The sequence below is a fragment of the Heloderma suspectum genome, chromosome 4 (assembly GCF_057233095.1).
Source record: "Heloderma suspectum isolate Gila_16-S chromosome 4, 16-S_ref, whole genome shotgun sequence".
Classification (NCBI taxonomy): Eukaryota; Metazoa; Chordata; class Lepidosauria; order Squamata; family Helodermatidae; genus Heloderma; species Heloderma suspectum.
This window is the reverse complement of record NC_139461.1, coordinates 223267115-223292504: the sequence shown is the minus strand read 5'-3', so window position 1 is coordinate 223292504 and position 25390 is coordinate 223267115. Positions and strand designations below refer to the sequence as shown.

The window sequence follows — 25390 nt, the reverse complement described above, 5'->3', positions numbered from 1 at the left end:
TCTAAGGCTGGTGTTAACTCAGATTTCATTGACTATGTGTGTTACTTAAAATAACTTATTGGACTTCTTAAATTTGTATTCCACCCTTCCACCAAATGGTGCTCCATGCAGGGCCGGCCATATCGTTAGGGAGAGGCAGTTGCCTCAGACAGCAGATGCTGGGAGGTGGCAGCAAGGTGTTGGAGGAGAGAGCTATGTGCCCTGCAGCCTGCTCTGTGCCCCCTGAGCTAGTCTAGTGCCTTCGGGTGCAGTGGAGGATGCTGTCCCACCATTAATGTTGAAGTCAGATTCATTTGCCAGTGCAGTGAGCTTTTGTACTTGGGATGGCAGGGGGCGCCATCTTGTTCTTTGCCTCAGGCAGCAAAATGTCTTGGGCCAGTCCAGGCTCCATGGGCCTTACACAATAAAATAAAAAGTAAAATAACAAAAAAGAAAGAAAAAGGCAAGTAAAACACATTGATAAGATTGAGAAACCTGATTAAAAACAACAATCTGTTAACCTAAATGCAGTGTAAACCATATTTTCAATGGCCATAATAGGTCAGCTTATGAGTCCAAAGGCCAGTCTGAATAAAACTGTCTTTGTCTGCTGGCAGAAGGGCCTCAAAGATGGAACTTGGGAGGCCTCCCTTGGCAAGGAGTTCCAGAGCCTGTGACCAGCTACTAAGAAGCCCTCTCTTGAGTCTCCACCAAACATGCTTCAGATGTTAGTGGGACAGAAAGAGAGCCTGTCCTGAAGATCTTAAAATGCAGAAGGCTTGAATGGTAGTGCAAATAACCCAGTTCTGAGTTGTGTAGGGCTTTGTAGGCCATAACCGGCACATTGAATTTTTTCCCCACAAATGGACTGGTAATAAGCAAAACGGCATGCTCTCTGTAACTACAGTCAGCCAACCGTCTGGCTGCACCCCAACCAAATACCTTCTCAGTGCTTAATTGGGTGTTTTCATCCCACTCGTTTCAACAGGGCTAATGACTGGTAGTTACTGCTGGTAGCATGGAACGAATTCCTCAGAAGCCAGAAGAGAAGGCAATATTGGGATGGTAAGGAACCATATAATGGGCCGTGTCTGTGTGGTTCTGACTGAGATCCATATAATGGGCCGTGTCTGTGTGGTTCTGACTGAGATCCATATAATGGGCCGTATCTGTGTGGTTCTGACTGAGATCCTCATATTCCCAGAGTGGTGTGGGAAGAAGCCATTGGGAAGCAATTCCCACACTGCTGCTGGTAAGATATCTGCATTAGCTTCTCTGGGTTGCCACTTCCACAACAGAGACATAAACAAATTCAACAGGTGGAGCACTTGATGCCTGTAGGATCACCTACCTGCACCTGTCAAAACCCTGATTAAAAGTACATAATAGGAGCCCTATTCTCCTTCGCGAATGGTCACAGTAAAGATGCAAGATATACTCAATGTACAGGATAATGGTTAATCTCTATTTGGGCAGATTAAGAAGATTTGACCATGAAATGTACACACTTATTTCGTTTCATTTTGACGTTAAGTTCCAGGATGCCTGGGAATATATCCCTTCTACAAAGTAATCTACAGTGGGAAACCATCAAATGAATAAGCATGTCATTATTACACCACTTTAAAATTATTGGGTGTCGTGTCACAGAGGTATTTGAGAGTACTTCACAATTCACTTATTCCCCTTGAAGGTGCTCTCTAATTGGTTAAACCATTTATGTTTGATGCAGTAAATGGGAAACTGGGTAAATCACCACCACCTCAGATTCAAGCTTCACATTTGATGAGGCTGCTATGATTGAGGTTTAAGCTTATATTTATCCCATGTATCTCAACAGAATGAAGCACCCTACGGTGGCTATTATGCTGCAATCCTATGCACACTTTCTTGGGAGTAAGCTCCATAGAATACGATGGGTCTTACTTTTGTATAAACATGCATAGGAACGCACAGTGAGGAAAAGTATATATATTTTTAGACACAGAGAGCAAATAATAGATTTGAGTCAGCCAAATAATAAACTAGATTTTGCTTTATTTTACTCTGAAAAAGTGGTGTCTTTTAACAGCAGGAGGGCGGTGTGACCAGTAGTATTACAAAGTATGTATGCAAAAAACAAACACACACAAAAACCTGTGTCAAGTAGTTCAAGTATGTTTGTATATCCAGAATATGTATGTGTTGATTATGCTTTTCATAGAACTGATATCCAAAAGATCATATTCACTCAAATATGCACACACATTTCCTGCACAAGGGGGCTGCAGGACTGCTCATGCAATGTGATTCAGGAACTGAGTTGATCCCCTTCACCCAATGAATAAACTGGGAAGCATTTGTCCATACGTTTATCAGAGTCTCCATGCCTGAGAGAGGAGTCTAGATTATGCCACAGCCACTTTAAGTATTTACTGATCACCTAAATAACATGGGGAAATTTGTCTTGGAATTACTGCACATATGGCCCCTATAATATTATGAAAATGCCTTTATACGTCTCTTCCAAATAACTTTTCAATTATTTGACTAAGCAGTTTCAACATTTAGCCCTGAGCATGGCGTGCCACCATTTTGGGCAGCAGGATTGTTACATTCCCGCCTTCTTGTCCGTTGTCCTCCAGAACTTGCAGCCCAGCTGGACCAACAGCTCCAGTTCCCATCTATAGCAACACCTATAATAATGAGAAATAAAATCAGGGGGACCATAATAGTACTGAAGAATCAAACAATGGCCCAGTCCCAGTTCTACTTTCAGTGAATCCTTTCTGGTCCACAGATATTAATAACCTGCTGCAAAGCCACAGGCATATAACATTTGATTTAAGCAAGAACAGAACTATTCTACACAGCCTTATTGGGCCTGTAGACACAGCTGGCAATTTGAGAAACTGTCTTGAGCATCACCACAAAATGGCTGCCATGGGAGGCCTGGCTAGTCACAAAGGAAAAACAACCTGCCCAAAAGACTGAGTACAAGGCAGAGGTGGGGTCTGGACACCAATACGTGAACAACTCTTCTGAACCCACAGTTTTCAGTGCCAATAGTAACCTATTTCATAAAAGGCAAGCTCTTCCTCTCCCTCAACCCCTGCCAATTCATTACCCCTTATCTCTTTTTCTCTCTCATTCTGGATCACCACACAGATACACTCTCACCCCTGCTCACCATGCATAGATATGTGCTCTCCCCCTCTCTTTTTTACACACACGCACGCATCCACTCCATGTATCCATCGTGCATGCATGCATGCATACATACATTGTTATTGTTGTTCAGTCGTTAAGTCGTGTCCGACTGTTCGTGACTCCATGGACCATAGCACGCCAGGCCTTCCTGTCCTCCGCTCTCTCCCGGAGTGTGCTCAAGTTCATATTCATTGCATTGGTGATGCTATCTAGCCATCTCATCCTCTGCCGTCCCCTTCTCCTTTTGCCTTCAATCTTTCCCAGCATCAGGGTCTTTTCTAGTGAGTTTTCTCTTCGCATTAGGTGGCCAAAATATTTGAGCTTTAGCTTCAGTATCTGTCCTTCCAATGAGCAGTCAGGGTTGATTTCCTTTAGGATGGACTGATTTGACCTCCTTGCAGTCCAGGGGACTCGTAAGAGGCTTCTCCAGCACCACAGTTGGAAAGCATCAATTCTTCAGCGCTTGGCCTTCCTTATAGTCCAGCTCTCATAGCCATACGTTGCTACTGGGAAAACTATAGCTTTGATTATACGGAACTTTGTTGGCAAGGTGATGTCTCTGCTTCTTACTATGTTGTCAAGGTTTGCCATAGCTTTCCTCCCAAGGAGCAAGCGTCTTTTAATTTCATGGCTACAGTCACCGTCTGCAGTGATCTTGGAGCCGAAGAAAATAAAATCTGTCACTGCTTCCATTTCTTCCCCTTCTATATGCCAGGAAGTGATGGGGCCAGATGCCATGATCTTCATTTTTTTAATGTTGAGTTTCAAACCAGCTTTTGCACTCTCCACTTTCACCCCCAACAAGAGGCTCTTTAGATCCTCTTCGCTTTCTGCCATTAGGGTGGTATCGTCTACATTTCTGAGGTTGTTGATAATTCTCCCAGCAATCTTAATTCCGACCTGTTCATCCAACCCAGCGTTTCTCATGTTGTACTCTGCATATAAGTTAAATAAGCAGGGCAACAATATACAGCCTTGTCGTACTCCTTTCCCAATTTTGAACCACTCGGTTGTTCCATGTCTGGTTCTTACTGTTGCTTCTTGACCCTCGTACAGGTTTCTCAGGAGACAGGTAAAGTGGTCTGGTACTCCCATCTCTTTAAGAATTTGCCACAGTTTGTTGTGATCCACACAATCAAAGGCTTTAGCGTAGTCAATGAAGCAGAAATAGACGTTTTTCTGGAATTCTCTTGCTTTCTCCATGATCCAGCGAATGTTGGCGATTTGATCTCTAGTTCCTCTGCCTCTTCAAAACCCAGCTTCCAGTAGTTCTTGGTTCACATACTGCTGAAGTCTAGCTTGTAGGATTTTGAGCATAACCTTGCTGGCATGTGAAATGAGGATACATACATACATGCATACATAAATACCCCCCCCCCTTCTCCTTCTCACTGCAAGCACACTTGTTCTCTTTCAGGATCCTTCCAAAATCCCCCTAAAACCTTTCCCTCTACCTCTCACTTTCCCACACATATTCAGCTCCAGATGGACAGCCATACAACTCTTCCCAACCCCCCAGGCTGCTCCCAGCCCCTGCTGGCTTCATGTTGCTCTACCTCCCCATGGCTTCTTGCTGGCTTTCCCTGCCTGCCTGCACTCCAGCTGGCTTACTTCTGCCCTTCCTAATCCCCCTGCTCTCTTTAGACCACCCGCCCAGCTTACCAGATAGATGTGACAAGGGACCATTGTTCTTTCCCCCTTCTTTTCCTTGGTTGCTGGCACTTTGGAGGAACGCATCGGCCTGCAGCTGCCCATGTGTGGCTCAGAGGCCTTCATGGGAAATGAAGATGGCAGAGGCTGGAGGCCCTCACTTTGCTTTGAAGCAATCCCAGCTGCCAATAATTGTTTTTAAAGTGGATGGGGAGGGCATAGGGATGTATGCAATATTCATTTTGCTCATAAAACATGTCAGCATGCCCTGTTTGAAGCCCTGAACGCAACTGCGAGCACACGTCTGCCAAAAAAAAAACCTTTGCAAATTGCCAGACAGGTGCTTGCATTCGATTTGCGCAACCTTCCCAGCTCAGTTTTTCACAAATTTCCCAGTCTGTGCCAATTTCCCCTGTACACTGAATCAGCCCTGCTTTAGTCTATGGAGGAAAGCTGCTCAATTTTCACATTCAGTCACTGCTTGACTAGTGTAATTTCCCTGTTCTTGCAGAGCAAGCAGCGATCGCCAATGCAAACAGGCATCAAGGATGAGACAAGTGGAGAGGCAATATTCGGAGAATGCAAGCAATCTCAAACATCCCTCGTTCGCCCATCCCTAGTAGGGTATCCTCGCAGGCCCCAAGAAAGGTGTCCAGAGGCACATTGGTGCCTGCAGGCACCATGTTGTCTACCCCCAATTCATAGGATCTTAAAAAATATCCCCATGAACTCAAGGAGTGGCTTTGTGCCAGCGCTACACATGTTTTCAAGCATGGCTTGCCTTCAGTAAGACAAATGCAGGTGAGATCAGTTCCTTTCGTTATTCCAGAAAAATGGTGGTATGACTGAAACTGTTTGAGGGGAGAGTCTGGCTTTTCATCACATGATAGAGCAGAACCAATGATGGAGCAGAGTTTTGAGAAGACTCTTCTAAACTACCACTGGAGAGGTAAATTCAGTACCTATGCCCATGTTTAAATGTAGAGGGAAGGGGGAAGGCCAAACAGACTAGGGATACCTGGCCAAACAGACTAGGCCAAACAGACGGCTGAACAGACTAGCGATACTAGGGAAGGCCAAACAGACTAGGGATAGGGATATTACGGATACCAGGGATATGGGGATATAGGGATACATATCCCTAGGATACATTCCATAGGATATAGGGATACTACGGATATGGGGATAGGGATACTAGGGATACTAGGAAAGGCCAAATAGACTAGGGATACATGGTTCCAGGAGAGTGCAAGATTTGTGTAGCACATGTCAAAGTGGAAGGGAAAGCATTCCAACTGGATTAGCTCCAACAAAGCTTCTTAGAAGTGTAGCAAAAGATGGATGGGCAGTACACAAAAATTAACTGCAACCTTTCAGTGGTCACTTTCTTTTAATTGTGTTTGCTGTTCTCAAAAAGTATTTCTTTTCCTGATCTCTCTTACCTGTTCTTAGTGTGTCCTCACAGGCAAGACCCTGATGCCCTAGGGGACAAAGGCACTCACAGCGAGTCCCTGAAAGGCATAGTAGACAGAGTCAGTAATACTTCTGAACCCATGTTCACAGGCACATAAGGTCTATGGAGGTGTTCACCTGCAACAGGAGTAGACCTAAACCAGGGAAGGGATATGGACATGCACGCAAGCCCTACCGGTAGCATCCCGACATGACTGGCTACTTTAAAAACCTTTGTGCATTGAGTGCCAAAAGGGGTTTGTAAGTGGATAACAAAGCTCCCATGATTAGTAGCCCTGATAAGGCAGAGTTCTTGAATGTGGGAAGCTTTGCAAGCATATTCAGCTAGGGATGGGTGAGAATTTCCAGTACTTGTTGAATTTGCCCGGTGCAGATGGGTGCGCATTCCATTTCAGTTTGTTTTTGATAAGAATTTTCCAAAATTCACTAAGTTCTTCATATCTGGGAGAGAAAGAACTTCAGATTTTTTAAAAAAATCAATATGTGAGGAAGTGAAATGGACAGGTTCACCCAACTCTACATTCAGCTAAGCCGAGGGTGAGCAACTTGTGGCCCTCCCCCGAGCTAGACACACAAACATCTTTAGAGTAGCTAGGTATATGGGGATATTGAGGGCCGGGCTTGCAAGAGCACCCACATCTTCTCCCCAGTTTATTATTTATTTATTTATTTATTTATTTATTTGATTTGCACCCTGCCTTTCTACCAAGTAAAAAGGTGGCTTACAATCATAAAGAAAAGCTGATCAAAACAATAATCAAATGAGTACATTAAAACACAATTAAAAATGGTCTAATCATGTTGAAGGTGGACATCTGCAGTTGCAATTAAGAAGTGCTGAAAATATTTATCACATAGAGGAGATAGAAAGCACTTCCAGCACTAGATCATCTATTTCCCCATGCCCTCCCCAAACACATAGCTGTCACAATACAGGAAAGCTGAGATTGTACTTGTACAAAGTGATTTTAACTGGGAGTGCCCCTCACTTGTATCTCTAGCTCAACACAATGCTAAAGCTATGTATGGCTTCATTTATCTAGAGCAGGACTGCAGAACCTGTGACCCACCACGCCAAATACAGCCAACCAACCAGTCATGGTAACCTACCAAGGGCTTGGTAAATCCCTCGTTTTTGCTGTCTGCTTGGGGATGCAAAAGCAGGGGTGGGTGGGGCAAGATTGGCCAAGCATCTGGCAAGCCACAATACATGGCTGTATTCAATGTGTGCAGGTCTGATCTAGAAAACCTATGGACACGTAAAGGCCAGACTTCCAGGATATCTGGATATATTTTGAGGATCATGAAACTTAGCAGGTCCAGTACAAACAGCAACAGCTTTGTGGGAGGTATAATTTCATAGCATTCTTAGAATGAAGGCAGTGGGCGGGACATACATTCCTATCCTGAAGCTGCATCTACCACATGCATAAGAGGATAATACATCAATCCCATCTATAAAGCTCCACAGAAGGGCTGCCCCAAGACATTTTGCTGCCTGAAGCAGAGCAGGAAATGGGGCCACCCACCCATGTGTTCACACCAATGTGCATTGTATCCATGGCCAGGCATATTATTTTAGCACATGAGGCAGAAAATCCCACAAATACCTCCCCCCATCCCTGGGAGTAAAAATGCAATGACAACAAAGTAAATAAATAACCATTAGCTGCCATTTCCTGACACCCCAAATATGCTGCCTGAGGTGACCGCCTCATTCTGCTTAATGGTAGGGCCGGCCCCACACCACAGACAGAGCAGGAGGCATCAGGATTCAGTGTGTCAAAAGCTCTTGTAGGACTTGTAGAAAGTAATTTAGGAGGACACGTGTGCAAGGAAGCTGCTGCAGGTCTCTGGCATGCTCAGTTAGCACACCAAGCTGATACGAAGCCAGCAAATTATATGAAGCCAGCAGAGTCTACACGTACTCCCTGCCTACCAATAAAATGGAAATGAAAAATAGCGAGACCATAAGGAGAAAGCAGTAGTGTACACACAGAGTGTGTCTTTAAGCAGCACTGCTCTTTTTGTGTATGGTTGTCCACTTCAAACCAGCCCGGCACAAGCTCCCTTGCTGCCTGAAGCTGGAGAACATGCGACACCGCCTCCTCCTCATGTCCTCCCCCTCCGCTGCTACCTCCTTGTGTCCCTTCCTCCCACCACGTTCTGCCCTTCCTCCCCACTGCTGCCTCATGCCCCTTCCACCCCTGCCACCACTACATCACGCCCCACCCAATCCTCCCACCATACTGTGCCCCCTTACCTTTGCCACCACGCCAGTTCTATGGAGAAACGCGCATCCAGAAGAAGCGGCCCTCCATAGACACAAACTAATCCTGGGTCTCACAGGAGTTCAGCTGAGTTCTCATGAGAGCCCTGCAGATGCTTCTTCCAGCTGCATCTGCCCACCCCACCCCACCCCGGCCACCCTCTTGTTGTGGCAAATTTCTTGCAGGAAATCAGCTGATGAGGCTCTCTAGAGCACCTGGCGGAGGTGGCGGGGCAGTGGCAGTGGCACCAGCAGGCCCTCCTAACAGGGCAGGGCCAGGGGGGAGTGGCACAATTTGCCACTCCTCCAGCTCCCCCACTTGATATGGGCTCCTCATCCTGTTTCATGGGTGGGCTGGCTCTGAGTAAAACACACACAGGAAGTATGGGAATCTCCTAGATGGTCATACCCTTAGCAAGCCCAACTCACTAGAGATTTTGCCGCTCTAACCTGTGATGAGTTTCCATTATGAAGTCCATGTCCTATATATCTTCGCTTAAAGAAGAACAACCTGCCCATCAACAAAGCCTTTGCATCCATTCCATCCCTAGCACCTCCAGCTAAAGATGGATAGGATAGGCGGCAGTAATGTGGAGGCACTGGAGTCCAGTGACAGAGCCCAGGCTTTGCAATGAAGAAGGTCCCAGGTGCAAGTGCAGCATCTCCAGTGAAAAGGGATCTCAGCAGGTGATGTGGAAGACCTTGGAGAGCCACTGCTAGTCAGAGTGGACAGGACTGGGCAAGGTAGACAGACAGTCTGACCTGGTATAAGGCAGCTTCCTATTAGGGATGTTGGAAATCCACAACAGAACCAAATGGGTTTGGATCTTCATGAATCCGACCCATGGATTCTGCAGCAGACTGGCTTTTCCCCCATCAGGCGGATTTTGTGGACTTGCAACCACTTTTCTGACTTTCCTGAATTTTGCACGAGTTTTGTTGTAGAAAAAAACGTAAAATTTAAAAAGAACCCATCCAAAAATGTGCATTTCCCCCATAGGCTAAAGCATGAAAATGCACATCTGGGGGAAATTTGCGCAATTTTGCACGTGTGCATTTCAGAAACAAAAAAAATATCCAATTCTGTGGATGGGTAGACGATGGAACGAAAGATACCCGACAATCTGCAAAACAGACGGGACTGGTTTTTCATGATCCGTACATCCCTCCTTCCTATATCTCTTTGCCTTTGCACTGAGACCATGGACAGCTGCTTACAATAAGCATGGATACCACTGGGCTTGATGTACCAATGGTCTGATAATGGTCTAGCCTGGTGTCAATGGGATCCTATTTCTCTGTGTCCTGGCTGTGTGCGCCTGTAATGAACTAAAGGAAAACCGGAGATGGAGCTGCACACTACATATTTACAGAGCGTCTGCTTTGGCCCTTAAGTCAACTTCATATGTCCAAACTACACATTTTATTACAATTAAAAATGATTTCTCCCCTAGGCAGTTAAGCCAGGGTCATTTTCAAAGCAAGAGCAGCCCAAACTGGGAACAGGGAAATGCGCCCAATGCAGAATCTCTGGTGATGATAATGATAACCATCTTCAGCAGTTGCAGATGGCATTTCCTCTTCCAAGAGCTGGGAGAAACACTAATTAATGGCCAGAGAGCTAGTCAGCTTGCAAAGCTTAGCAAAGCTATTTCCGAAAGAGATTTTAGGCAGATTGCAACTTTGTGTTTTATGCATAATTGAGTTGGAAAAGCTTTCTTAAATGTAAATGATTAAGATGACATTCTACTTGCCAAAGTGGTGCAGTCCCTTATCTTGCTGTGCTGCCCACGAAACAATAGTGACATTTCAATGGATCTCTCATCTTATTATATTTTCTTCAGAATATTTAATGGGAATAATAGGGAACGGAGGAGAGTCAGGGCAAGCCACACACTTGTGTGATCACAGACATCTGGCAAGAAAGGAGAGAGGCCAGATCTTACCTTCCATAAAAGGGCTTCCATTGCCCTGGCATTGGGCACAACGGCAGCTGTCGGTTTCCTGCTGGAATTCAGCCAGAGCGCGCCTCATATTTTGCTTCAGGGAATTTGCATTTGCAAAGGTGGCTGCAGTCACTAATTGATAAAGCGGCTCCACCTATAGTGGGGAACAAGGAGAAAAGGCTGGTAATATATTCTGTGTAAAATCACAGATACGTATATTCCTGAGTAAGACAGATCAGATGTAGGAAGCTGGCTTACACTCAGATCGTTCACACAACACAACAACCCAGAGTATGGGTTGAGCATGGGTTGTTGTCATTTAATCACGAGTTTTGAATTGCGGGTTGTTGTGATGTGTGAAGTCAGCCATGCTAACAAACCATGTTTTGTTAACCACAAACAACCCATGAAGAGAACCCATGGTTTGTTGTTCAGTTGTGAACTCTGGGTTGTTTGTGGTTAACCGAACATGGTTTGATCATGTAGTTGGGTTCACACAACACAGCAACCCACAATTCAAAACTCATGATTCAATGTCAACCCATACTCAACCTGTACAGAACCTATACTCTGGCTGGTCATGTTGTACTGGGTCAGTTCACCTCAGTATTGTTTACAAAGACTGACTGTGGCTCTCAAGGATTTTCAGACAGGGATCTTTCCCAGCCCTAACAGAAGAAGCCAGGGATTGAACACAGGATCTTTTGAGCATAAACAGAGCCAACCCAAGACATTTTACTGCCTGAGGCAAAGAAGAAGATGGCATCACCTCCCTGGTCCATACAGAAGCTGACTGGATTGGCAATTGAATCTTACTTCAACACATAATGGGATAGCATCCTTCACTACACCTAAAGCAGTAGGCTAGTTTAGGGGGGCAGGGACAGGTCATGTTGCATACACAGCTCTGTCCTCCAACAGCGGAGAATGGCTGGGCACAAGTTGTCCACCCCTGGTCTAAGCCTTTAAACCAGCAGAAGGGAGTCAGAGGAAGTACCAGCAGAGGAGTACCAGCAGAAGGGAGGAAATTCTTGTTCCCATTGCCCCTGGAAACTCCCTGAGAAGCCTCTCCTGAGGGGTGGAGGACCATCCTGAATGGGGTGGACATTCTGTCAAAAAGAATGGGGACATTGCCAAAAAGTGAGTAGAGGCATCTTCCATGAACCGATTTCTCAGTCAGAGAAAGTGCCTCCTAACTTTGGGGCAATTATCCCCTTCCTGCTCAGCACCCTGCACAACAGCCCACCCCATTGAATAGGATCCCCTGATCCCCATGAGAGGATTTGTGGCTTCCACTGGCGGTTTTTATGTATTTATGTATTTATTACATTTATATCCTGCCTTTTTTCTCCTTAAGGAACCCAAGGCGGAGTACCTAGTCCCCCTCCTCCTCCTCCATTTTATCCTCACAACAACAACCCTGTGAGGTGGGTTGGGCTGAGAGTCTGTGACTGGCCCAAAGTCACCCAGTGAGCTTCCAGAGCCAAGTGGGGACTAGAACCCGGATCTCCTGACTCCCAGTCCAACACTCTAGCCACCACACCACACTGGCTGATCTGGATCCAAGCCTTAGAAGCGGACATGAAATGTAATATATCATGTCCTCTTGCTTTCAATAAACTAGTCAAGAGATTATTTTCTCATCTTGTTTCCATTCAAAACTTTACACCCAAATCCAAACCTGAAAGCCATATTCTAAAATTTTAGCAGTTTTTCCCAAGCTCTGTTCCAATAGCCTTGCAGTTGCTTAATACAACTTTGTACAGTGTGATTTATGCAACCTTCATCCGGATGATTTCAGGGTTGTACTGCACAGCATCTCCCCACTCTTGCATCAGTTCTGCAGTTGGTAGGTCTTTGTTAGCAAGAGTTGTAATATGTTCACTTGCCCCTCCACGAACAAGACCAATAAAATCCTCCACAAATTTCTTTTCTGATGTGACCTCTGTAGAGAGATTGACAAGACATCTGTTCAAATTCTGTATGGGTTTACACATGCATGTGTACCATTTGATATCTCTAACATCACATCAAGCAATGGTTGAATGGATCACTTGCATACATAACACCACAGACAGAATGCCATTATTTTCTCAAGCAATGAGCTCAAGATGTTTCCGAAGTAGAGGAAAGGAAAAGGGATATCTTTTCCCTTTCCCACTCTCCAGAACCTGTGCCTTTATCCATTATATAGCTAGCTATAAGATGCTCAAGTTTTGAACTGGCAGACTTCTAGCACTATATAACACAGCAAGGGAAAGTCTAGGGTTGTGAGGGCGAAGGTGTTCTTCATCCCTTCCTTACTTCTGAATACACACACACACACATCCGAGGCCTGAACAACACTGCAGAACTCCTAGTCCAGGCTGTCTAGAGCTGTGAACAGCAGCACATCTCTCACGGGGTGGGCACACTGTCACATTGCAGTGTTGCAGGTCACCTAAAATGCAATAGAGGCAACATAAATGCAGTACGGACACTTAAATGCAAGAGACGCAACTTATACATTGAGCTGCAAGTCATTGGAATGATTAAAAAATCTTAAACAGCTGTTGGTATAATTGTGTGTGTGAGTGTGTGCATGCACATGTGGTCATGACTACAGCAGCCAGCCCCAGTGCTTCAGTATGCCTGATGTCCATGCACTGCTACTGGTATGTTTGGATAAGGGCCTGGTACACATAGGTCACAATCTGCATAGCTAGGCATTGCACAATATGTACACCACAAAATGGGAGCATACAGATTCTGAGATTTGAGCCTACACATGCCAAGTCCCTGTACAAAACTGATATCTATTACATGTATGTGAGGTGCACAAAGGCCTGGTTTGCACGAAGATGATTCTTCTCCCCACTGCAGCCCCACACATATATAGGATAACAATATAGGGTTACATATGCACTTAGTCCACTGATTTCTTTATTGAATCACTGGGGGCTAAATGTGTGAACTGATTCCACTGAACAGCATGGCATTTGTGCTGATGAGAAGCAATATGAGATGTGATGCCTGAGATGGCCCATTCGTTCAAGCAAGTCATCATTTGATGCTGCAGTTATGAAATGATGTCCATGTACAGTATGTGTGAATCAGTCACCTTAGTGAGTCAGCAATACATTCCAATATGATGAGTAATCAGATGATGAAGATCAGAGCTACTACATTTATTTAGTACTCGGGGAGTATTTAGAAGAGATCATACAGAAAGGCAACATTTGAAAAGCAAAAGGAAGAATCACCTTTTGATCATGTGTTTTTAGGGGCTGCTTTGCAAACAAAGTTTCCTTGCCACTTAAAGAGGAGAGAGGAACCCTCTGCTTGAACTAGATGTACCTGACATTATAATATTCAGGGGGGAAATTTGCCTACAGAAATATGCCCATAGCCTTTTGATGATTTAAGCAGCACTGGAAAATAGTAAACTTCTAGCAGGTTTTCCTCTATTTACAGTCCCTAGTTCTTAGGATGTTTATTTCACACAGGAGTTTCTCACTTCAATTGGCTTTGTAATACAAATGTAAAATCTGCTCTGCCCAGAATGTCCATTGTTCATCCACATTAACAACAATAAGGTTGAAATTCTACACACACTTACCAGGGGGTATGTCCCATTAATCTCAATGGGCCTTACTTCTGAGCAAGCATGTATGGAAAGGAAAGGTTCCTCCTGTGCAAGCACCGAGTCATTGCTGACTCCTAGAGGGACGCTGCTTTCGCTGGAGTTTTTATGGCAGACTGTAGCGGGGTGGTTTGCCATTGCCTTCCCCAGTCGTGACTACCTTTCCCCCAGCAAGCTGGGTACTCATTTTACTGACCTCGGAAGGATGGAGGGCTGAGTCAACCTGAGCCAGCTACCTGAAACCCAGCTTCCGCTGGGATCAACTCAGGTCGTGGGGAGAGTTTCGGTTGAAATACTGACGCCTACCACTCTGCGCCACACGAGGCTCTTCAGAGCAAGCATGTATAGGATTGTACTATTAGGGCACAATCCTATGGGGATAGGTGGCCGCCTCCAAACTTGGAGGTGACCACCTATCCATTGGAGGGCAGGAGAAGCGCGGAGAGGATCATCCTCTTCACGCTTCAGCTGCCCTGCATTTGCGGCTAGACAGCTGATTTCGGCTGTCTAGCCACAGGAAGGTGGAGCAGGGAAGCAGCTGTCTGATGATACATAGGATGTGTTGTACTGGCATTTCCGCCCTCCCCACCCTGGAATGCCCCACTTTCACCACTCTGTGCTCCTCTTCCGAGCGCGGAGCGTGGGGCCATTCCAAGCTGGCTGCGAGGCAGTGCGGGGGGGAGGGGAAGGTCGGTTCTCCAGGAACTGTCCTCGAAGCATGGACTCCGAGGTAGTTTCCCAGAAACTGACGTATCCTATGGCCATCTAGCTGTTGGCTAGTGGCCATAGGATTGCTCCGTTAGATGATAAATGATATGATGGAGCCCAAAGGGTTGAAACCTTCTATAAGGTTTCTATAAGCCATCTTATACATGGCTACTCAGAAGTAAACCCCATTATATTAACTGAGGCTTACTCTCAGGTAAGTGTGCATAAGATTGCAGCCTTAGTTCCTTTAGGCCTTGTTCATTATCATGTTATTATAATCATGTCAAGGATCAGCCATATTGCTCTAAACTTATTCATTTAGTTTGTTGGTAAACCATTAATGGTAATCTTTCTGACTTCCTTCCTTCTTTTGAATTATTTTCATAATTTTTTAACAAAGGATATATGAAGGAATTGTGATTTTCCCTATTTTCTATTGTCATAATGAGTATTTTAAAATTACAGTAGTTCATTCTCATTTTCTGGAATTTAGATTAGTAGATTTCAACATTACATTACATTTTACAAAACTATAACTTTACAATTAATATCTTATCAACAATTACATTTCCTGAAAGCTTAATTTAAATCACCTTTAGTGAAATTCTTCTCTTTTCCAAAAAAGTGTTTTATCAATGAAATTTATAAAGCTAACCACTGAAGCATTTTTCACATGACTTGATGCTTACCTCCAATTTCATTTAAAACGGCAGCACAACCCGCAACTGTTATGCCAGCTGATACATGAACATTATAAATAGTTAAACCAACTTTAAGTCCTTTCTGTGTACAAGACCGGACATCATTCAAAGAATAACCTTGGGGGGGGGGGGGAAAGAACAAATATTTATTAAAAGAAACACAGGCTTGAATTCAAGGTTTCCATAGTATGAAGAATGCCATTTCCACTCATAATGCAGCCCTGCACATACACGCACCATCTGACATGAGACTGACAATTGCTGTTTAAGTGCCTGTTGAAAACCTATCTGTATACCTAGGCATTTGCTGATTTTCATACCTAACTTTGTAGGTTTTCTTTTCTGTTGCTTTTATCTTTGTATTTTATTTTAATTGTTGTTTTATTCCATCTTGTATTCTGCCCTGTGATTTCATAATGAAGGGAGATATACAAATATTTTTCATCATGGTGAGGGAAGGTTACAACAGCTGGGATTGTTTAGCTTGCAAAAAAGGAGGATAAGGGGAGACATGATAGAGGTCTACAAAGTTATGCATGGCGTGAAGAAAGTGGATAGGGAGCCATTTTTCTCCCTCTCTCATAATACTAGAACCCAGGCTCATCTCCTGAAAGAGATCGGTGGGAGATTCAGGACAGATAAAAGGAAGTACTTCTTCACACAATGCATGTTCAAACTATGGAATTTGGTACTACGAGACACAGTGATGCCCACCACTTTGGATGGCTTTAAAAGGGGGTTAGACAAATTCCTGGGGGAGAAGGCTATCAGTGGTTACTAGTCCTGATGGCTACATGGTACATCCAGTATTAGAGGTAGTATGCCTATGTACACTGCTTGTGGGTTTCTCATGGGTAGCTGGTTGGCCACTGTGTGATCAAAATGCTGGACTAGATGGACCCTTGGTCTGTTCCAGCATGGCTGTTCTTATGTTCTTATCATCATTGTATCAGTGAGCCTCTTGCATGGATGGAAGTGCTTTCCTCTCATGAAGGTGGGGGGAATCTCAGACTCAATTCTAGCCATGATGTTCAAGAGAGTGAAACTCTCCATCCCATGTTATATATTTGAAAGGTCATCCCACAATTAAAGAGGCTGTGGGGCTGAACTGATGCCCCAGTCCTCCAAGGTCATGCAGCTTCCCTGGGCCCCAATGTGCACACCAGGGGAAGACTAGGAACACATACATCTGACCTCTTGGGGGCAGTCTCCATATGTAGGCTTTCCCCCAGCAGCCATCCACACCTAATGTGTGGACATTGTGGCTGGGGCCAGGGGAAACTAGGGATGTCAGAGAAATCCTCAATGGAACCAAATGAGGTCAGATTTTTATGACTCCAACCTGCAGATTCTGCAGCAGACCAGCTTTCCCCGTTGGGTGGATTCTGTAGACTTGCGGACCATTTTTCTAACCTTTGGCAATTTTGCACAAATTTCATCGTACAAAAATATGCGAAAAAAAATTAAAAACCCAGATGAATATCTGCATTTTCCCCATAGGCTGAAGTATGAAAATACACATTTGGTGATTTTTTTTTTGCATATTTCTGCATGTGTGAATTTGCGCAAATTTGGAAACGAAAAACATCCAATTCCATTGACAGGTGAACAACAGAATGAAAGGCACCTGACAACTTGCAAAACACAGATGGAATGGATTTTACACAATCCGTACATCCCAAGGGAAAGCCCTGAAAACTCAGGGGTGATTTTCACCCATATAATGGGAGGTGACTTTTTAAAATGTATTTTTTTTTATGAAAAAGCAGTGACTTCCTTTAGATTAAAAATATGTGTAATTTATAAGTACATTTGGAAAGTATGAATGTTTTCTGGTTAGTCCAGGACAGTATGGATATCTGATCAAGCTCAGTTAATTCCTTACTGGAGGGCCAATCATTGCCGCCGCCCTGGCCCCAAAGGCTGTATTTCTTGAGGAGTAAACTCCCCACATGGCAATTTTTACAGAGGAATAAGAAGTCACTCCCTTTGGCACCAATTTTAAAAGCCATGGGAGATCTTCAGGGGGTGGCAGTGCATAGGGAGGGATTTAGACCTTGCAGCAATTGGGCTGACAAAAAGCAGCTCCATTCACGTGAAGAGACATCCCCATGCCCCCCCCCCGCCTCAGTGCAGGGGGTTTCAGTGCACAGTAGGGGAGGGTTAACCCTTTTTCCCAGCTGTGATTTCCATGAAAATGCCTCCCCCACTTGGCAATTAGATGTAGAATAAAAGGTCCCTTTCCTGTGATTCCCCCCGCCCCAGCCTAATAGCCACATGGTTTCGGGGCTGAGGAAGGGAGATCACAGGCCAGATCCAGGATGGGTTGCATCCAGCCATGGACCAGCAGTTCCCCACCCCTGCCTTATCCCTCCCTCTATTCTTTGGTCTCTTTCAATTGATTTTAAACAGTAATGTAGGGGAACTAGTTCGGGGCTGTGGCACTGGGGTGTCAACCCTACCCCTATGCCATTTTCTCCAGTGTAAATATATGGGGCAAATAGAATTTTGGGAGACCTGATTTAGATTAAAACATGGTGGGGGGAGAAAGGATTCTCCCTCCCTTCTCTTAGCACTGTGGTCCTGATCCTGTTTGGGCTCCCAGTGGTTTGCTTATAAAAGAAATGGAAAGATGTGGTACATCCAAGAACAGATTTCCAATGTTGCCTCATCTAATTTAGACCTTATGTTGACCACATGCTCCTTGAGAGGAAGGTCATCATTTAAACTCAACATCAGTGGCCGTATTTGTGAACTAGTAAAACACTGCGGTAATTTGTAGTGATTTGCTCATAACTATTTTTTTCCATGACAAATGTGCATGATCCAGCCAAAGCATTTTAAGTCATATCAGTTTCAACTGGAGAAACTCTTGCCCTGAAATCAAAGCGTTCAGCTTTCTCTGCAGCTGCTTCATCTCTATTATTTCTAAAGCACTTTAAAAGGAAAGCACAGTAAAACAAATACAAACGATTTATCCTATCTATTAATTGTAGCTATTGTGGCAATACCCTCAAAATTAATGCAGTGTATGCTTGGATTTGATTCTCTGTGTTGCATCAACAAAGAAAATAGCTAGATGGATCCTCTTTCTCAGGGAAAGACTTTAGCTATACCAGAATTGTTTTCTTGGTGGAGTAATAAGGCCTCACTAATGACAGTAATGAATATCATGTAGATTAATAATAACAAACTGAGTGCCTATTGACATAGGCAATGGCACCACCTGCAAACAAGACAGAGGCACCACCTAAGGCTTGTGGATGTGCAAAGAATCTTGAGAAAAAACATCCTAATGGGGCAGAAACAAAACAAAACAAAACAAAAACAAAGCCAAAACAACCCAATGAGGACTGAGCATGCTCAGTAGCCACAGAATATTGATTTTCTGCAGGGAGGAGAAAATCAAGGGAGAGGGGAAGAGGATGGAGTATCCTGGAAGAAAGCATGGCAGATTGGTTGGGACACTGAACAAGAGCAGTCCATACTGCAACTTTTTGTTGCAGGTTCCACTTGCATATGAACATATGACCAATTACCATAAGCAGAATTAGAGATATAAAGGCCCAGAAAAAAAACTAGAAGAATTAGGAAAAATGATAATTTTATGAGCAAACCAAGTTATACATATTATAACTTTAGGAGCATAAAGGCTGCTTTGCGTTCCTAAAGTGGCTTTCCTCAACCTGGTGCCCTCCAGATGTTTTGGGCTACAATGGCCAGCATTCCTGACAATTGGCCATCCTGCCTGAGGCTGATAGGAGCTGGTCCAACATATCTGGAGGGCACCAGGTTGGGGAAGGCTGTCCTAAAGCAGCAGCATGGCTTTAGGTCTGTAAAGAGTGCTAAAAAGAGAGAATTACTTATTTTTCAATGTTTCCCCAAAAATTCTGTTTTGCCCCTCCAAAACGGTTCCCCCCACCCATGGCTTCAAAATTTCCAGAAATTTTACATCTCTAGGAGGAATACTGCCCAAAGCTATTCATTGTATCCTAGGGGAACCTGGTGGCTTGGAGTCAGTGGAGCAGTGAATCCACTCTGCATTTCAGTCAGAACTCTAAAGGAGCAAGCTATACAAGGTGTGAAGCACCTTGGAGAGCTCCTTTAGAGTCCTGACTGGTTCCGGCTGAAACGCAGAGTGGATTCACCACCCCACTGACATCCGAGCCACCAGCCCCCATTGTTGTAGCCTATTTCCCTCTGTGGGTTTAAAACAAATAACACTATTCTGGCTCAGCATCTAAGAGCACATATAGATTGAGATGGAGAGATACCGGAACGCCCTGCCTTCTTGCTATGGAATAAATGAAGGAACAGATTGACAGAGATCAAAAGCACTGTATGCTGTGTTCTGTGCATGAACAGGAGTTTTCCAGGTTTTCCCCACCTCAGCAGCAGCTCCCACAGGCCCTGAGAAGTTCCCCCAAAGGTTGGTCAACCTCATGAGATGTGAGGGGCTGCCACCAGAAGTAAAGAAATCAGCAAGCACAGAAATGTTTCATGCACAGAAGTATTTTGAATCCCAGTCATTGTGTGTTATACAGAGGAGTCCAGTAAGTCCTTCTACAAACCTTTTGTCAAGTTCCCTTTGCCAATCGGTAAACAAGAGACTGAAGCTATTGATTAACAGCCCAAATCTCTCTTTGCTCTACACAACAAACACAAGCCCTTGCGAAAGCACCATCCATCAAGCCGTAAGAGCAATGTCAGATGGGGGAATCATCCCAGTAAGTTATTTACTGCTTCCAGAGTCTGGATGCTTACAGAAACAAAAAGGAATGGCACTATTAGGGTCAAGGTTTCACATCCCTACCTTAAATAATACCTCCCTTGTCCCTCTGGCTGAGTATGAAAGATCAAAAGATCTGGTTACATTGTAATCATTTAGCCCATTTCATCCACAGAATTAAATCCTAGTCTAAACAATAAGAACAACACATTGCCATGGCACCCAATGCAAATTTATTGTGGCACAGTAGCCAATTGTTTAGGCCTTGAGGATTTGGTGTCATTTGTTTCACATAAAATGGCAGCCACTATTCCGCCTGTTCCTGGATCTGCTTGTGGTGGCTATTGGCAGGGAGTGTATTTGCACAATTACATTTAGTGTGCCAACTTCTACCTTTTCTGGGTCAGTCTGATTTGGCAGCAGTTATCCATGCCTTGGTGACATCACACATAGCACCCTTGAAGAATGCCCAGAACCTTCAATTGGTTCAAAATGCAGCAGTTAGGCTACTAGCTGGTGCACAGTATTGAGGTCATATTGAAAGACCTGCTTGCCAGTTGTTTTCCAGGCTCAATTCAAGGTGTTGTTTTTAACCTTTAAGGCCTAAATAGCCATCTAAGATGCCTGTCTCATTATGAACTGGTCCAGTTATTAAGTTATTAAGATCTACAGGAGAGAACCTCCTGAGGACAAGTGCTGCTGACAGAGGCCTGCTTTGTTGGGTATTCAGGAAAGTTGTCACTCCCAACTTGTGGGATCCTTCTGGTATTACAATTGGCTTTTTGTTTTTACAATTTAATTGTTTTATTTTAGATGTGTGGGTGGTATATAATAAAACGAAATATTAACAGTGATGTATTTGCAAGAGCCCAACAGTTAGCATCCAGATAATTTAATCAACCCAAATATCTTGTTGCAGTGGAAAAGGAATTAACCAGTTACCTATTGTTTGCCTCAAATATAGCATTTGTGAGCTATCAAGTACTTGATAGCACATTGTTCCACCTCAGGCTAAAATCATCTGGATCATCTGCAGCTATCTTTGTCCACATACCTGCCTTCTGAAGCTCTTCACTATTCATGACCAAAGTATATTCATAAGTGCCACCAAGGGTTGCTTCAGTGATGTAATGTGTTCCATAGTCTCTGTAGAGATCTCGATATTCTCCATAGCTGTATTCTATAGGCAAGTGAAGAAGTCTCTGGAAGAACTCATAGTGAAGCATCAAGTCTCGAGTCTTCAGTTTATACTGGGCAACTTCCAGTTCTGCATGTGCATGGAGAAATCTGCTAGACTGCATTAAAACAAATGCATCAAGTGAGAGCCAGGAATCTTTGCGAAGTGCTCGCCTTTAGGATTACACACCCCTTATATGCACACAGTATCTATAGATTTGTGTTGCTGGAAATACATGAATAAGTGTATGTAAAACATAGTTGACACCCAAAGTCAATGTGAGTTAAACATACAGCACAAGGTAGTTTTACCTTATCTTTCAAACAATAAAAATAGATTTCTCACAAAGGCGCTATATAGTATACACATGCTACATGTAATATTTGTATATGGTTACGAATCATAGGAGAAAAACATAACCTGACACAAAAGCCTACTGAACTTGCTCCAGAGATATCCAGACTCGTGTTTGGCTGAGCCAAAAATAGTTACATGGTTTCACACAGAAATTAATCTTTAGGTTTGATCTGGGAATTTGAAAAGCACTATTCATTTCAGCTCTGAATAAAAAAACAACACTAAACATCCTATTGCACTTGGTGAAAAATTGATTGTGTATCCCCCTCCTCCCCATTCAAACATATTGCAACAGTCTTCCTTAACTTTAATTTTTTATGTCAGTGATGATAAAGAACGTGCAGTTTATTCTGATCATATAATCTGGGAGCTGAAAAAAGAGAATATTTTAAATGCAGAAATCCAATCCCAATTTTTAAGTACAGCTGTGCTTTGCATTGAATGAAATCCTATATGGATCAGTATAACCCTACTACAGTGATACTGCAAGTGTTTCATGCAATGTGCACTGCTCTCCTGAATAAAGAATTCAGTGGATACTTCAGCTTTCCCAAGGTGAAATGGCTTGTTTCAGTCTATAATTAAACTAGGGAAGGCCTGCAAGCAGTTTTCATTATATATTACTGTCATGGCTGCCCTGCAGTTGAATAGCTTGGTTTCTTTGCTTCTGTTGCCATATTCTGAACTGACAGCACCTGTCTTATTTCACCAGTCTAACATTAGCATGGCGTTTTATGTTCATACTGACATCCCCCTGGAAATTCCAAGGACAGGAAGGCAGCCATCTCAGATGGTACTTTTGGAAAAGCAGTAGTGGATGGTGGGACATGGAGTCTTTCCCTCAAATTCTTACCACACAATCTGCAGGGCATTCTTTCATACAACTGTGCACATCTACCCAGACAATCCATCCAGATCTTTTTTGCATGCATTCCCACACAGACATCCATCTCAGTTCCTTCCCTATACATGCATACATAACCATTAACCCTATGGATGTGTTGTGGAACTGTAATTGTGGAGGGCAGATGGAGATGTTTGCCACACCCCATCCCTCTCCATCTCCAACCTCAACCTGTTGACAGGAAGGTCTGCTGTGCGGGCATATCCACATTTCAGTGACCCTGGTTACAATCCTCTATGGGATTAGGAACCACAATCACATTTGTGGCGTTTGTTGTGTGGTGGTTTGTTTTTACTTGTTCTTTTGCCACTGTGGTGTGGCGGTTATGCCCATTTTGGCCAATTCCACTCAGCATCCCCTCCATCCCATCTCAAATCATTCAAAAGGGTACTCTAACTCTTCAGAGACACTTTTCAGAGGCACGCGTGGCTATAGCACACAGGAGGGTATGGGGAAGTCATCTTCCATGAATTTCCTTCAAGTTTCAATTCTCAGGATTCAAAAATAGCTTAGAATTATTCGAGAAGGGACTGGAAATAATCCTGCCATCATGACTTTATACCAATCAATGGCAGCCATATTTGTAATATTCTAGCTGCCTCATCTCAAAAAGGACATCATAGCACTTGAAATGGTAGAGAAAAAGGCTACCAAAATGAGCAAGGGTTTGGATCATCTTCCATATGAGGCTAAAGTATTTGGTGATTTCAGTTTAGAGGGAAAAGGTGACATGACAGACTAATCCAGACTGGAGAAGAACGGTGTGTTCAGTTGGGATGGGTTCCGTTGGACCTAGTTCAGGATACACACACACATTATGACTGAGATTTGTGTTTGGTACAGGTAATGATAAAGCTTACTGATAACAGTATTCAGGGCCTGAATCTGATTGGCAGTAGGATCAGAAGAGAAATAACTACTTTGTCACTCAACACAGAAACTTCCACAGTTCACCTACACAAGATGTGGCAACAGCTTTTGAAAACAGGCAAATGAATAATGTACAGAGCTATCAATAGTTATCAGTTACAGTAGCTAAATGGATTCTTGAAATCCGGAGGCAGCATATCACATGCTGGGGACAAGAGGCAGAGTTGCTGCCTTCATGCCTTGCTTGGAATATTCTTGGACACATCTGGTTGACCAGCTGGAAACAGAATTCTGGAGTTGATGTGCATTTGGTCTGATTCACCAGGGCCTTTTTGTGTCCATAAGCTAAACGCAGCCAACAAGCCATGTATAGCACCAGAAGGGATGGATGAATCTCTCTCTTTCTTATTTTCCTATCTTAAATTCTTAGATTCAGTTCAATTGTTGCTACATTTTTTTTAAAAAAATTGCATATAACTTTGGACACAGTTTGGTGTGTATTTCTCCTCATGTATGCATCACTGCACATGCTTTTGCCTAATTTACACTTTTTGTATGCAGTTTTCCTAACACAACACATTTTAATGCTATTTTCACAGATGTATGCATTTTTGTGAGCACTTCCTCTTAATACACACATTTTATATGCATTCTGTGAGGACTCTGTTGCAGAATTCAGAGAAATGCAAATTTCAAAGGATAACTGAGTTTTGGATTGAGTATTGGTTTAAAGGCGCATATTAGATAAGTTCAAATTAAAATGTGAACCAAACTAATTTCTCCCCCATTCCTACCCCCAAGAGCCACAATTAAACTTCTCTTTTTGTGGCCGGGGTCTGCAGAATCAGGGGGAAGAGGTATTGCCGCAACGCATTTGACTTGGTGGGCCACAAATGAAGTAGGCCTATATTAGCCAGTGTATGCCTGGCGCAAAAGCACCGCACATATGACCATAAGAAGCTACTTGCACTCAGGCCATTGATCCATTCAGCTCAGTTCTGTCTGCTGCTGGCAGTGGCTGTCCAGGGTTTCAGACAGGAGTCTTTTTGTGTCTTTTCTGGAGATGTCAGGGATTGAACCTGAGCCCTTTTGTATGCACAGCATGTGCTCTGTCACTGAACTATGCCCCTCCCCATGTGCTATGGCACATACGTCCCTAGATACTTGATGTAAGTTCTTTCCTCTTCAGGCAGCATATTTTAAAGACCTGATCCAGAAAGGGAGACAGGACTGTAGAAACTGATTTCTGTATATGGTTTGGGGTTGTTTGCCCTTCATGGGATGTGTATACATTTAAGCAAAGGCACTTGCTGGTCTTAATTTCAAAAGAACTACAGTTTTCTACAAATTTATACTTTGATTCAAGTGTGATAGACTTAAGAGTTTCTGTGCAACACATTTTCTCCCTAAAATAAGCCTAGAATTAAGCGGAAGCATGTTTACCGTTGAAGAAAATCGTTTTATCCTCCGAATGAACTTCTTGTACCTGTTGTCATTCTGACTGTAATTAAACTCAAATAAATTCGGTATTGATATTCCAATGCTGAAGCTTTTCTGTTTCATTTTTGCCTTGGAGACATTCTCTTCAAAACTTGAATAGGATTCATATTCATTCAGTGTAAATTCATATTTTCCTCTGGTCTAAACAAAATGCAAGAATAAGCAGACATTTTGTATCCTAATTTCATGCCTGATGTTTAGGAGGGAACAGGGGTATGTTTGAAGATGAAAAGCAACGTGTGGTTGGCTAAATACTATATCATCATCATCACCGTCATGAGTGTTATGCGTGAAGCCTAGGTAAACAATTTAAATA

At 43.6% G+C, this 25390-nt stretch overlaps 1 protein-coding gene across 1 annotated transcript in view; it reads right to left on the bottom strand.

Moving 5' to 3' along the window:
- Positions 1-1424: 1424 nt before the first annotated feature.
- C8B (complement C8 beta chain) overlaps positions 1425-25390 on the bottom strand; it is a 45168-nt gene continuing 21202 nt past the window's right edge. Inside the window, exons 7-13 of the mRNA XM_084852397.1 lie at positions 25018-25215; positions 21321-21561; positions 15526-15654; positions 12288-12451; positions 10507-10660; positions 6261-6329; positions 1425-2654 (exon numbers count right to left, since the gene is read on the bottom strand). Coding sequence (XP_084708523.1) covers positions 2509-2654; positions 6261-6329; positions 10507-10660; positions 12288-12451; positions 15526-15654; positions 21321-21561; positions 25018-25215 — 1101 coding nt within the window. The 3' untranslated portion in view covers positions 1425-2508. The remainder of the gene's footprint in view (positions 2655-6260; positions 6330-10506; positions 10661-12287; positions 12452-15525; positions 15655-21320; positions 21562-25017; positions 25216-25390) is intronic.